The sequence below is a fragment of the Vigna unguiculata genome, chromosome 9, assembly GCF_004118075.2.
Source record: "Vigna unguiculata cultivar IT97K-499-35 chromosome 9, ASM411807v1, whole genome shotgun sequence".
Classification (NCBI taxonomy): domain Eukaryota; kingdom Viridiplantae; phylum Streptophyta; class Magnoliopsida; order Fabales; family Fabaceae; genus Vigna; species Vigna unguiculata.
In genome coordinates this window covers 515,995-527,411 of record NC_040287.1, presented here as the reverse complement: position 1 = coordinate 527,411, position 11,417 = coordinate 515,995, and the positions used below count along the sequence as shown (strand labels likewise).

At 31.4% G+C, this 11,417-nt stretch overlaps 2 protein-coding genes across 3 annotated transcripts; both read left to right on the top strand.

Moving 5' to 3' along the window:
* The first annotated feature begins 3,412 nt into the window (after positions 1-3,412).
* On the top strand, positions 3,413-5,013 carry LOC114162102. Of its 2 annotated transcripts, none has more exons than XM_028045879.1 (2): positions 3,413-3,776; positions 4,527-5,013. In XM_028045879.1, the coding sequence occupies exons 1-2, from the start codon at positions 3,511-3,513 to the stop codon at positions 4,558-4,560; spliced, it is 300 nt and encodes a 99-aa protein (XP_027901680.1). In that variant the 5' UTR covers positions 3,413-3,510; the 3' UTR covers positions 4,561-5,013. The 2 variants fall into 2 exon arrangements, with proteins under 2 accessions (XP_027901680.1, XP_027901679.1); XM_028045878.1 differs by having other exon boundaries at positions 3,416-4,267.
* Positions 5,014-8,230: 3,217 nt separating this feature from the next.
* LOC114162789 (DNA-directed RNA polymerases II, IV and V subunit 9A) lies at positions 8,231-10,535 on the top strand. The gene is made up of 4 exons (XM_028046764.1): positions 8,231-8,347; positions 8,431-8,506; positions 8,846-9,004; positions 10,174-10,535. The coding sequence occupies exons 1-4, from the start codon at positions 8,319-8,321 to the stop codon at positions 10,252-10,254; spliced, it is 345 nt and encodes a 114-aa protein (XP_027902565.1). The 5' UTR covers positions 8,231-8,318; the 3' UTR covers positions 10,255-10,535.
* Positions 10,536-11,417: the final 882 nt, after the last annotated feature.

Genomic DNA, 11,417 nt, shown 5'->3' with positions numbered 1-11,417 from the left:
GCCATTGGTACTCTGAGAAGATGCCCGTGAGTTGGTAATTTCATGTTATTTGTTTTTTATGTTTTTTTTTTTTTTCTGTTTTTATAAGGGTCGGAGTAGTTCTGGAATCTAAATTTTTTACTAATTTTTGGGATGCTGCTGTTGGCTACTGAGTATTAAAAACATATTTTATTAATATTTTAAATAATTTTTAATATATTTTAGAACGTTAGAAATCGATATATTATAATTCTAGAAAAATTCAGCAAAGAATCTTTGTAATTTTTTTTTCGATATTGTTGATAAAAGTGATGTTCCGAAGACTTAATAAAATGTGATCTGAGATACAAGAACAAAGATTAATATTAATCACTTCATACAAATTAATGGTAAGGATTTAATGTGCACTGAGAAAAGGAATAAAAGTAATTATTTGGGAGAGACTAAGCATTCTAAATAAATAAGCCACATAACACGAATAACTTTATTCATTTCAATCTGACCACCACTTTCTATTCTTTTAATAGGTGTTTTTTTTTTCCACCAAATAAATAGGTTTTGTTGGTATAATTTTAAAAAGATAAAATTTATTTAACATTTTTGAAATTAAAAATAAGAAAGACAAGATATTGTAATAAAAAAGGTAGATATTGTCTATAATTTATAACAATAATAAGTAGAATCACTCCTATTTATGTATTTTTTAAATATCCCTGACCATATAACTAGTAATTTCTTCTCAACCATTTAATTGTGTCCTTTTGTTGAACTTTTGTTATTTAAAAAATCCTCAACTTTATTCATTAAGTAAATGAATAATCTATTCTTTTTGAGATATCTCTGTATTCTTTTGTTATGTAAATATTATATTTTTATTTCGTTACCATGAAATTATAGTATGATGTATAATAAGTACATATTCAATTCTCTTATTATCATATAATAAACAAAGATAATTAAAATAAAAAACAACATTAAATTTTAATTTATTTAAATAAAATACCATAATTAAAATATAATTTATTTGTAAATAATAACTTCCATCCGGTATATATCACCTTCTTCTCTTCTCATGAGAATAATATAAACAATTTAAATATAAAAGGATTTCCTATATAAATAAAGATATAGGAAATATGATTTTCATAATCACCCGACATTTTTATATATTATCACCCTCGTATGGGGAATAAAAGCCAACTATAAGAATATTTATTTTCATCTTTCTAATTCTGAAAATGAAATAAAAAATAATAAATAAAAAAAATTATACTTTAACTCCCAATTTTTTTATTCTCATCATTTACTCTTCGATGTAACTTATTGATTCTTTTGAAGAGAAAGACAGTTGTCCCAATTGAAATTATTGTCCAACAAATAAACCTCCCACTTGAAATTCTTTTACAAATGGTTCTATTCTATTATATATTCAAATTCAAAAGCAGCCATTGTGGAAGATGAACGCTTCTTTCCATGGGCAATGATTTTTTGTTGTTCTAAAGTGCGTCCTATGAAAAAACATGCCACGCAGCTTATATTACCAATATTCACAATTGTGATTAATTTGTGAGTGAATCCATCATGGGAAACATTCCCAGTAGCAACAATTACTCTGAAAGGTTTCCTCTAGACACTTATTCAGAGGTTCTTTTTCGCAAAACCAAGAACCGCAGATTGTACGAAGTTACAAACACATGGAGTGCAGAATACTGTTTATTAAGAAGAACAAGCTGTGAACTCGAACTCACCAAAATCACACGCAACAATCACGAAGAAGAGGTATTCATCTCAATCCATGACCACACATCGAGTCATGCAAAGGACGATTTTGATTTTAGGGTAAACATGAAAGTCGAAGAAAGTCTTCTGGTGGCAAATGTTTCTGTAGACGGACCTAGAAGCACACAGCAACTTCCGGAGAGAAAAATCGCTATGGCGCAAGGTGGGGTTCTGAAGTCCTCCTTCTTCTTATACGACGGAGGCGACACTGATCGAAAGGGTCTTGTTATCATTTTAAGGGAAAAGAGATGTGATGATGATGAAGTGCTTCCTTACATGATCACTGTGAAGCACTATTTTGTGGCTGCATGTAGTTCTCAGGGTGTCTCTGTTGTGGCAAAGATTGGCAGCAACAGTGATGGGGGTTTGAATGTTGAGATTGAAAAACCTCGGAAGCATCCGAAAGGTGAGTTGCTGAAGATGTTTGATGATGTCAAGGGAAAAGAGAACCAAAACAATGGCAATGTTCCGATGATGAACATGAGCGGTCAGCAAAACATCTCTGCGCTTTTAAGCGCAGCTGGATATACCAATGGCGATTATAACAATTCTATCATATTTCGTAGATGTAAATTTTGGTTGAAAAAGAGGAAGTGAAAGAGTGTTATTCTCAAAATAACAATCCTTTCGATCATGATTCCAGCCGCTCAGCGGTAATTCCTCAGGCTTAGCGCCCTGAACGTTTTGATTTTCTAGTTTCTGTTCCTTGTATATTTGTATCTCTTCTTCTCTTGTACATACGCTTTTCTGCATACAGAAATAAAATTTTCAGCTTTCATCTCATGGTTTCTTGTTTATGTTTCTCCTCTTGGAAAGTCTATGGAAGCTTTGAAAGGTTTCTTGGTATCGGAACCATTATGAATCTGATAAACCATGTAAAGAGAAAAAACAAGAAAAAAAAAGTGTTCGTTATAAAGATTTTAACAAGAGTAAAAGCCAGAGATTTACCCTACTCAAGTTTAAAAAGAATCTCTCTATAAATATCAGACAACTATGATCTAGTAAAAACACTTCATCACTTACTTAAAATTACTAAACTTTGAATAGAAATTCTCCTTTTGGATTAATTAGAATATCTTTATTGAACCTTCATTATTCTAAGAATTATTATTGGAAGAACCATGAGTGGAGCAGAGGACAAGTTCTTTCTCCACAGTGTGTAAGAACCTTTTTCATCAAAAGTCGTTAAGAACAAAGAAACGTAACAAGAAAGACAGAAAGAAAAAAAGGAAATAGTAAGATCAGATCAAGGAACCGAACAAACATGAAAGAGGTAAATGGGACGAGAATAAATGTTATTCCCTTTAGCTATGTTTGTTTTATTCTCTATGTTTGTATTTCTTATCAATTTCATTTAGTATTTAGGAAAAGTAAATTTCATTTTAGTAAAAAAACGTTATTTTACTTATAGCTATATTTTATATAAAATAATCTATTCAATTTATACTAAAAATGAAATTTAAATGTTAACATATCATCTTGCCAAATTCACTGAAAACAGATGAAAAAAACTCTAAATGATGTTTTAGAATTTTTAGAAAAACAGTAGAATTCTCAGACCACAAAAAGATGCTGGTAACATTCTCTAGTGCTACGATTAAAGATGCTTTTCACGTCTCTTTTATGTACATATAATTCTTTGCATTCTTTTAACGCTTGGTTGGAATCTCTGCGTAGGTTCAGTTTTAGCTATAAATGAAGATGCAGAAGAGAGGATTAGAGTGAGAGAAGACGATAAAGATTTGAGAGGCAATGCAAGGAAATAAGAGTGTTGTGAGGCTCAAATCTAGCGGTTTTCCGTTGGAAGTCAACACCAGAACGCTGAAATACAACTACGAGGATGGAAGCACCGGCTTCTCATCGGAAATCACATACTCCCTCGGTAACACCGTCGTAACTATCAACGTAACCCAAGAGATTTACTCCGGTCGTGTAAACGCCGTGTACATGGACCTCTCCGAGGGCACTGGTATGGGTTCTTTCGCTAATCTGGGTCTGCGAGTCACGAGAAACAAGAGGTACGGCATTTTATGCAATTACATGAACACCTTATTCGGGGGGTCCTATGATTCGCTTAAGGAGAATTATTGTGCACCACCTTTACCAGAGAGAGAAGTGGTTCGTTACATTTGCGGTGAGAGTGGTTGCGGAGGGTGTTTCACTCTGGAGAAGAAGAAGAAGGAGGATGGTGCGGTGGTGAGGGTGCAGGCCACGCACGATTTCATAGTTGGCGAAGAGACGATGCACGTGAAAGTGAAAATAAGGAACGATGATGGAGGGTTGAAGGTTGAAGTGGAAGGACCGGTGAAGCTTACGACGGATTATATGAACCATGTGGTTTCCGGAATGAGGAGGAAGATGAGAAGTGCGATTGAGGCAAGTACGGTTCCACTTGTTAGAAACGACGTCGCTCAGCGTTCGCCCAATGTTGTTGGCCCAAAATTTATTTCTGACGATCGCGTGCATTTGTGTTTTCAGAGGATGAGGATGCATCAAGGATTTTGAACTGGTTGTTATATAGTGTCAAGTGGGGGGAATGCATTAATTTACTTTACTTTGCATAAACCTTTTATCTAATGGTTACACTACAAAAATATGTAATGGTTAGATGTTTTAAAAATGAGTAAATTTTCCATTTGAAATTGACACTTATCATGTATCAAATGGTTCTATTTATATATAAAACAACACTAATTAGCTTAAGATATAGAATGAGGTATTGAGAGTTGGAGTTTTATGAGCTCTAATGGTATTATACTATTTTGCAGTGAATATAAGAGAAAATATCAAGTATGCAGCTGAGTCATAGAAGTATAAAAGATAAGACAACATACTTTGATTTTCTGGTTGAGCACAACAAATGGAGCCGAACCTCATAAAGAAACATTCTTTGCAAGGAAATCTTGAGCACAAAACCATGAGGCTGAACTACCAAGAGGGAAAGGTCACGTGCTAAGTATCAGGATAAGGGGTTGAGCTGAGACGAAAACTCACTTGTGAAGAAACCCTTGTGGCTGAGCACCGCCCAAAAATTCCTATAAATAAAGACCTCGTGTCTTCATTCTAGGCATTGAGTGGAGGCTCAAATATGCAGTAGTAGAGTAGGAATGAGTCTGTGAGGTTCGAAGTATTATGTTCTCATTGTAAATACTATATGTCTAAATGTTGCTGAATTTGTATTGCATCATTCTACTCCATGAGTAGTTGATTTCTCTGTGGCGATATTAGTGGAGCAGTAATCTTCTTATACTTCCATTTATGCAGATTATACCTTAGATGTTTATACTTTCTTTTGATTTGGTTTATACTTAATGTTTTTTCTCGGGGTGCGTTTAGGAATGAGATTTCAGCAACGGAACTAACTAATTCAAATCTAGTAACCAGGGATGAAACTGTGTGTTTGGCCTCCAATGTTTTGACTATTAATGTAAGTATTAGACAAATCTTATGTCAAAGAATTAAGCAAGTTGTTTAAGACTTAGATAGGCACAACTAGAGGGATTTGTGTGTTCTTGGCCTTAAAGAACATGGAAAGTAATATTTATCACCAAGATTATCTTCAGATGTGAGAATATATCTAGTTAAGTTGAACAAAGATTTGCAGCCTTGGAGCAAGTCTGTGTAATTGAACCTCCACAAGGTTACTAAATAATCTTGCTACAAGAGGAATATGCGTAAGGTTACTTAGAACTTTATCTTGGATCAATTAATTCTGCATATTTGAATTGAAAGTATTTGAAGGTTGTTGTATTCATTGAATCTATCATAGTTGCTTCTAGATATATAAACTAAATCTAACCTCCACTCCACTCAATCTATATAATTACTATTATCTATATTTACTTGCACTCTATCAAAATCTAAAAACACAAAAAGCAAACTACCAATATATTTGCTAAATCCCTATGGATACGACACTTGTTGATACTATGTATATACTTGCTGGGAAATGGTTGTTGAGAAACAATCATCATTACACTACATAGTCTAGAAAGGTTGCATATGTGGAAGTACCCATTGATCCAAAATATAGTTTGAGAAACTTGATTATGATTTTTAACTGCATATTCTAGATATGGTGTATATGTGAGGGTATCTGATTCAAAAGATAGTTTGGGAGACATGATTAGGATAGAATAGATAATAGATTTCACATGCTAGACATAGATGTGAGCATTGGTAATTCATAACATCAGAATATTGTTTATTAATGCAAACTTAATAATAAAAATGGCTAGACATATAATTTTTGTTATTTAAGTTTAGGTTTGTCTGCGACAAAATCGAGACTTGTTACAAATGGTTTAAATGTGAGAGAAGGAAGTAAAAATATATTGTTTGATGTTTTTGTTTTGAATGAAATCATGAAACTCAACCCCGATGAAACCTTTACTATATAGTTTTTTAAATCAAATTAATTGTTTCCATTGCATGAATTTTATTTATTCCTTAATTTTGAATTCATTATTTATATATCAAAATGTTTCATTACTCTTACTATTTATTAGTAAACAAACAATTATCTTAAATCACATTAGTCTATTTGAGAAATAATATTTAATTACTTGTTCAATTCGGTACATGTCAATTCTATAACAACACCGTTAATGCATCCTTTTTGGAACTCCGAGGCCATCTATCTTGTCCATACTTCATGGACGCACGACTGAAAACTCAAAGCTCAAATATTGGATATGAGACCAATGGTTGGAATAATGGGAATTGTAGTTCCCAAGGTACAACATACATTGAATAAAACAAACCATGAAATGTAGGAAATAGATATACAATTATCTTGTTAGAAAACAAGTGCGTGGAATTTTCTATGGTACCATTCGACCAACCACTAAGATTTTGATGAAGTATTTTCATGTGAATGCAAAAAAGGTGAGTTTATATGTGCCTGCAATTAACTTATAAAGGTGTTTAGGAAAGTTTGAACTTTGTTAAACAGAATTGTTAACCATATTAAGGTATCTTACTTCATTAACATTATAACTTTCAAGCTTCTATCATTGCAAAGTTCCTTAGCTCCATTATCTTTTCTGGAATCAAGGTACAAAGGTTCAGAGCACACTAGAAAGAATGGAATTAAAAAGAAAAATGGGAATGTTGTATGGTTTAAATAAAGGGGATTTTAAAGTTCATTCTCACCTTTCAGTTGTATGTCCTTCCACCTTATTAAGAGTCACTTGTTCTCAACAATTCTTAAGTGAAAAATTAAGAATGGAAAGGTGTTTGTGAAAAATGAGCACATATCTCCTTTACCACATGCATCTCCTTAATTTGTTTAGTTTGAAGGCTTTCTTTAAAAACTAGTTTTGGCTTCAATAGATTTTTATTCTATAATATTATTATCTTTGAGATCACATGATTAATGAACTTTTGGGTGTAAATTTGATTGTGGTGTGAAAGTTTCACAATAATACATAAAAAATAATAACTTTTAAGAAAATTGGGAGCAAAAAACGTTTGAATTATATTAAAAAATTGAAAAAAGAAAAGAAAATGGAGTCATTCATTTTTTTTATTGGTTATGTGATTGAATTTCAATTGAAAAATCAAACTTATTTTAAGTCTACAGAAGTTTACAAAAAAAAAATTACTTTTTAGTTAAATGACGTTTAAAGTGAATTTTATTTATAGTTGAATTTGAGAAAAACAAATATCAAACAGATTGATTCAATGTTAAATAAAAAGTTTAAAGTTGGTTTAAATGTTCCAAAAATTGTACCATCGAAATATAAAAATGTGTGAATTGTGCATTATCATGACTTGATAGTTTCATGAAAGAAGAGGTGTTTAACTTGATGGATGAGAAAGAAGGATTGAATGAAACATATTATCTTTATTTGAAGTTATGTACGTCAAATTTTAATTGAATGTATTTAAGGATTATGAAATTGAAAATTTTATGTATTTTAATTGAATGTGTAAAATTTTGTAACCTTTATCTCAATTTTAATGTTATTGAACAATTGGAAGACTCAACAAATTGATTCCAATAACATCTTTGTATGCTTAAAGGAAACAAAAGGACAATAAATTTTATCAATAGTGACAATTAAAAGAGTTACAATTAAAAGAGTTACTTTGTATACATATGTTTAATTTTTGAACGGTTATAAGATGTCACTAAAGAGATTCGAGAGCAAAATTCACAAAAAAAAAAAAAAGTGAAAACTTACGAAAAGAATATTATTATTTGTAATAAGAGGAAGAATATGATTTTTCACTATACTAAAGACCGTTTAGGATAATAAAAAACTAGATTTTATCAATGAGGAAATAAACTTAAAATTTAAAACAGTTTAGTTTAGAAACTGAAACATAATTTTTATTTATTATATATAGTATGAAATTTTATATTATCATGAAAATTGAAAAAAAAAAAACTTGGAGTGCTAATTAAAAATGTGTTAAAAAAAAGATTATTTAGTGCTTAAAATTTGTATTATTGTTCAAATTTTGGATGCTACATAACAGAGACAGAGGCGTGAGAGGGAAAAAAAGAAAGAACAAAGAAAAGGAGCAAAGAAGGAACTTCAATCGTTGCCAAGATGAGTACTATGAAATTTTGCCGTGAATGGTTTGTTTTGTCCCCTCTTCATTTTCCTCTTCGATTTTCCCTCTTTTCAAATTCTTCTTGTTCATCCATTGCTTCTGCTTCAGTAACAACATTCTCTACCCTAAGGAAGACAGAGATCAAAAGATTCTTCTCTACGCTTGCCGCAACTGCGACCATCAGGTTCTTCTCCTTTTCTTTTACCCCTTTTCGCATACCCTTTACTGCCAATTTACGTTTTGAAGTATGGAACTGTGACGAACTGAAAATTCACTTCATGCTTTTGCCACGTCAAGTACCCGTTTGCATTGGTTTATTTTGGGATCGAAAAAGATTGATTTTTTAGTAGAAAATAGCGATTATTTATTGCTTTAAGCTCTACCCAATCATGGGTCAAAATGTTGGTTGTCTTTGTTTTGAAGAGAGTGTTGAAAGGGGTTCTTTGCATTTTCTGATATCAGTAATTTTAATGGGACATGCTTGTTTGACTAGTTGTTTGTTGCTGTTGTTGTTGTTGTTCAGGAGGTTGCGGATAACTTCTGTGTGTACAGGAATGAGATACATCATTCTGTTGGAGAGCGCACTCAAGTGTTACAGGATGTAGCTGCAGATCCAACACTTCCTCGGACCAAGTCTGTTCGCTGTACTCAATGCAATCATGGTGAAGCTGTCTTTTTCCAGGTAAAGTTCCTTTTCTATGTTTGAAACTGAGAAATTGTTGTTGGTATTGGAATTTAGACAGAAGATAGATTATATATTGTTCCCTGCCAAGATTAGGTCATATTGCAAGATTCTGATTTAGTTTCTCATTGGATGGGTATTCCTTTCTTCCTTGTGTACATTACATGGAGCGATGTGGAGATAGAGCTGTGAAGATTTGTGGATAGATATTTATACTTTTATTATTTTTTGCATGTAGCACAATTTTTCTCTGTTTAACACTATACTGCTCTTTCTACTCTCATCCCCCTTTATTTAGAAGAAGTGAATTGCACAAGGAGAGCAACTAATAAAGAGATTTAGTTTAAGCCTTGACATTTCGCTAATGTGCAGATATTATGCTGTGCTGCTTAAGTTATCAAATCCCAGTGTGAGTCTGTTTAGGGTTGTGAAAGTATATTGACTATGCATAGATAAGAGACATGAGATATAGGTTATTAGTAGATAGTGAACCTTTACATTGATATAGTTTAATAACTTCCATTAGTTGAAATTTTAGGCAGATTTACTGTAGAATGATTAAAGCCTGAACAAGTTTGACTTTTATTCAGCATGGCTTTGTGATGCTGCCCTTGTCTCCATCATTGTAGTATTCATGGTTCTGGGCAGATTGTTGCAGTGAATAAATTTCGACTTTTCTTCTTTTTCTGGGAAATTATTGATGAATGTAGTACTGGGTGATTTTATTTTGTCCCTGCAGTCATTTGTCAAATAAGAAACAAAGGAAATTTGTTTTTCTTTGCTAAATAGTCAGTGTTCTTGTGGTATATAACAGTTTATGTAACGAGTTGCTTACTTGGTTGACTTGAATATGCTAAGATCTTCATGTTTCACTTGTTTCTTTTTCAATTACTGATCATGTATGTTACGGATCTTGGTAAGATTTGATTCATGGTTTGGAAAGTAGGTCTTCCAATTCTATTTGATTCTTACTTCTTCAAATTCTAATTTGATTTTTGCACTGAACATTAGGCTCTATCTGTCATTGTAAATGATGCAGTTATATTGAGTAGAAGAAAGCAAAATTCAATATAACCTTTTTGAATTTAAAATGCTTTACATTATAACCCTTTTGCATGCATTTTTGGCAAAATTTTCAAACTAACATCGCAATTTTTTTATGTATTCAGGCAACAGCCAGAGGGGAAGAAGGAATGACACTTTTTTTTGTTTGCTGCAATCCAAACTGTGGATACCGATGGAGAGACTGAAATTTGAGCTTCTTCAGATGAAGGTTCAATACTGGGGAAATCCAATATTTGTTTTAGCTTATTTTGAAAAGTCAATAGTTTTCCTTTTCTTGTCAAGTTTCTGAAAAACTTTTGAAAAGCAAAAACTTCTACTCAAAATCTAAGCTAAAACAAAAAGGGAGAGAATGTTATCTGGAAAACTTGATTGAAAAGGGGACAGTGCTACTAAAGTATTTGTGTTTTATCTGCAGTTTCTGATCTAATGATTAAAATATAGTTAATGTACAAACTGTTGTTGGTCAGTGCTCATAACTTGCATGGATAGGCCTAAAGCAAAGTGCCATGCTTTTTTTTTTTTTTTACTTATACTCAACACTTTTTAAATCAAAAAATGAAAGGTCAGTTCCTGATACCAAAATTGTGTATGGAAAATACTTCACACACACAAATTTATTAGTTTCTGTTTTCTTTTTGTCCTTTTTCTTTATTTCGAACCAACAAAAGTTATATATTTATCACTTACGAAAACTTTGGTTACGAGATAATTTTTTTCATATCCAGAAATCATGGATATGAAATTATTTTTAAAATGACTAAAATTTATTTGGTTTATTGAATAGGAATAAATAAAAGTTTAAGTTTCATATATTCGAAAACACGATAATGATTAAACCACATTGCTAGAAGGTTTCCTCTGTAGGGGAAGGGAAACTAATACGTAATTAACGTAAACTAATTGAGTTATTCTACTGAGGATTTAATTTTCAAACAAGTTAGGCTCAAGTCTCTAAGTTTTCACAGACATAATTAAATCATTATTTTAACAAAATATGTTTACTTAATAATAACTCATGAATTTTAATATTTTTAATTCAGTTTTTATTTAAAATGAATTATTTGATTGAGTGTTTAACATAAATTTTTTATCAATTGATTTTGATATTCAATAGAATGATATGATAACTTTTTTTATCTTTTTCATTGGCAATTTATCGATTAACGCCTTGTTTTATTTTTCAATGTTTTCAATTTTATCAAATTTGTTTATTTTGTTTTTAAGAATAAGTTGATCAACAAAGAAATTACAAAAAATATACAAATTTATCAACATATTAAAGATAAAAAGACACTAATAACAACTACATTAACTCTGATAATAAAATCACTTAATTAAAAATAAACAA

What these genes read in the sequence shown, in the direction of transcription:
- LOC114162102 (XM_028045878.1), top strand. Translation starts at nt 3,511, where the DNA reads ATGCAAGGAAATAAGAGTGTTGTGAGGCTCAAATCTAGCGGTTTTCCG.
- LOC114162789 (XM_028046764.1), top strand. Translation starts at nt 8,319, where the DNA reads ATGAGTACTATGAAATTTTGCCGTGAATG. An exon ending in ATGAAATTTTGCCGTGAATG is followed by an intron (nt 8,348 to 8,430) that starts GTTTGTTTTGTC and finishes CTTCTGCTTCAG; the next exon opens with TAACAACATTCTCTACCCTA. An exon ending in GTGAAGCTGTCTTTTTCCAG is followed by an intron (nt 9,005 to 10,173) that starts GTAAAGTTCCTT and finishes TTATGTATTCAG; the next exon opens with GCAACAGCCAGAGGGGAAGA.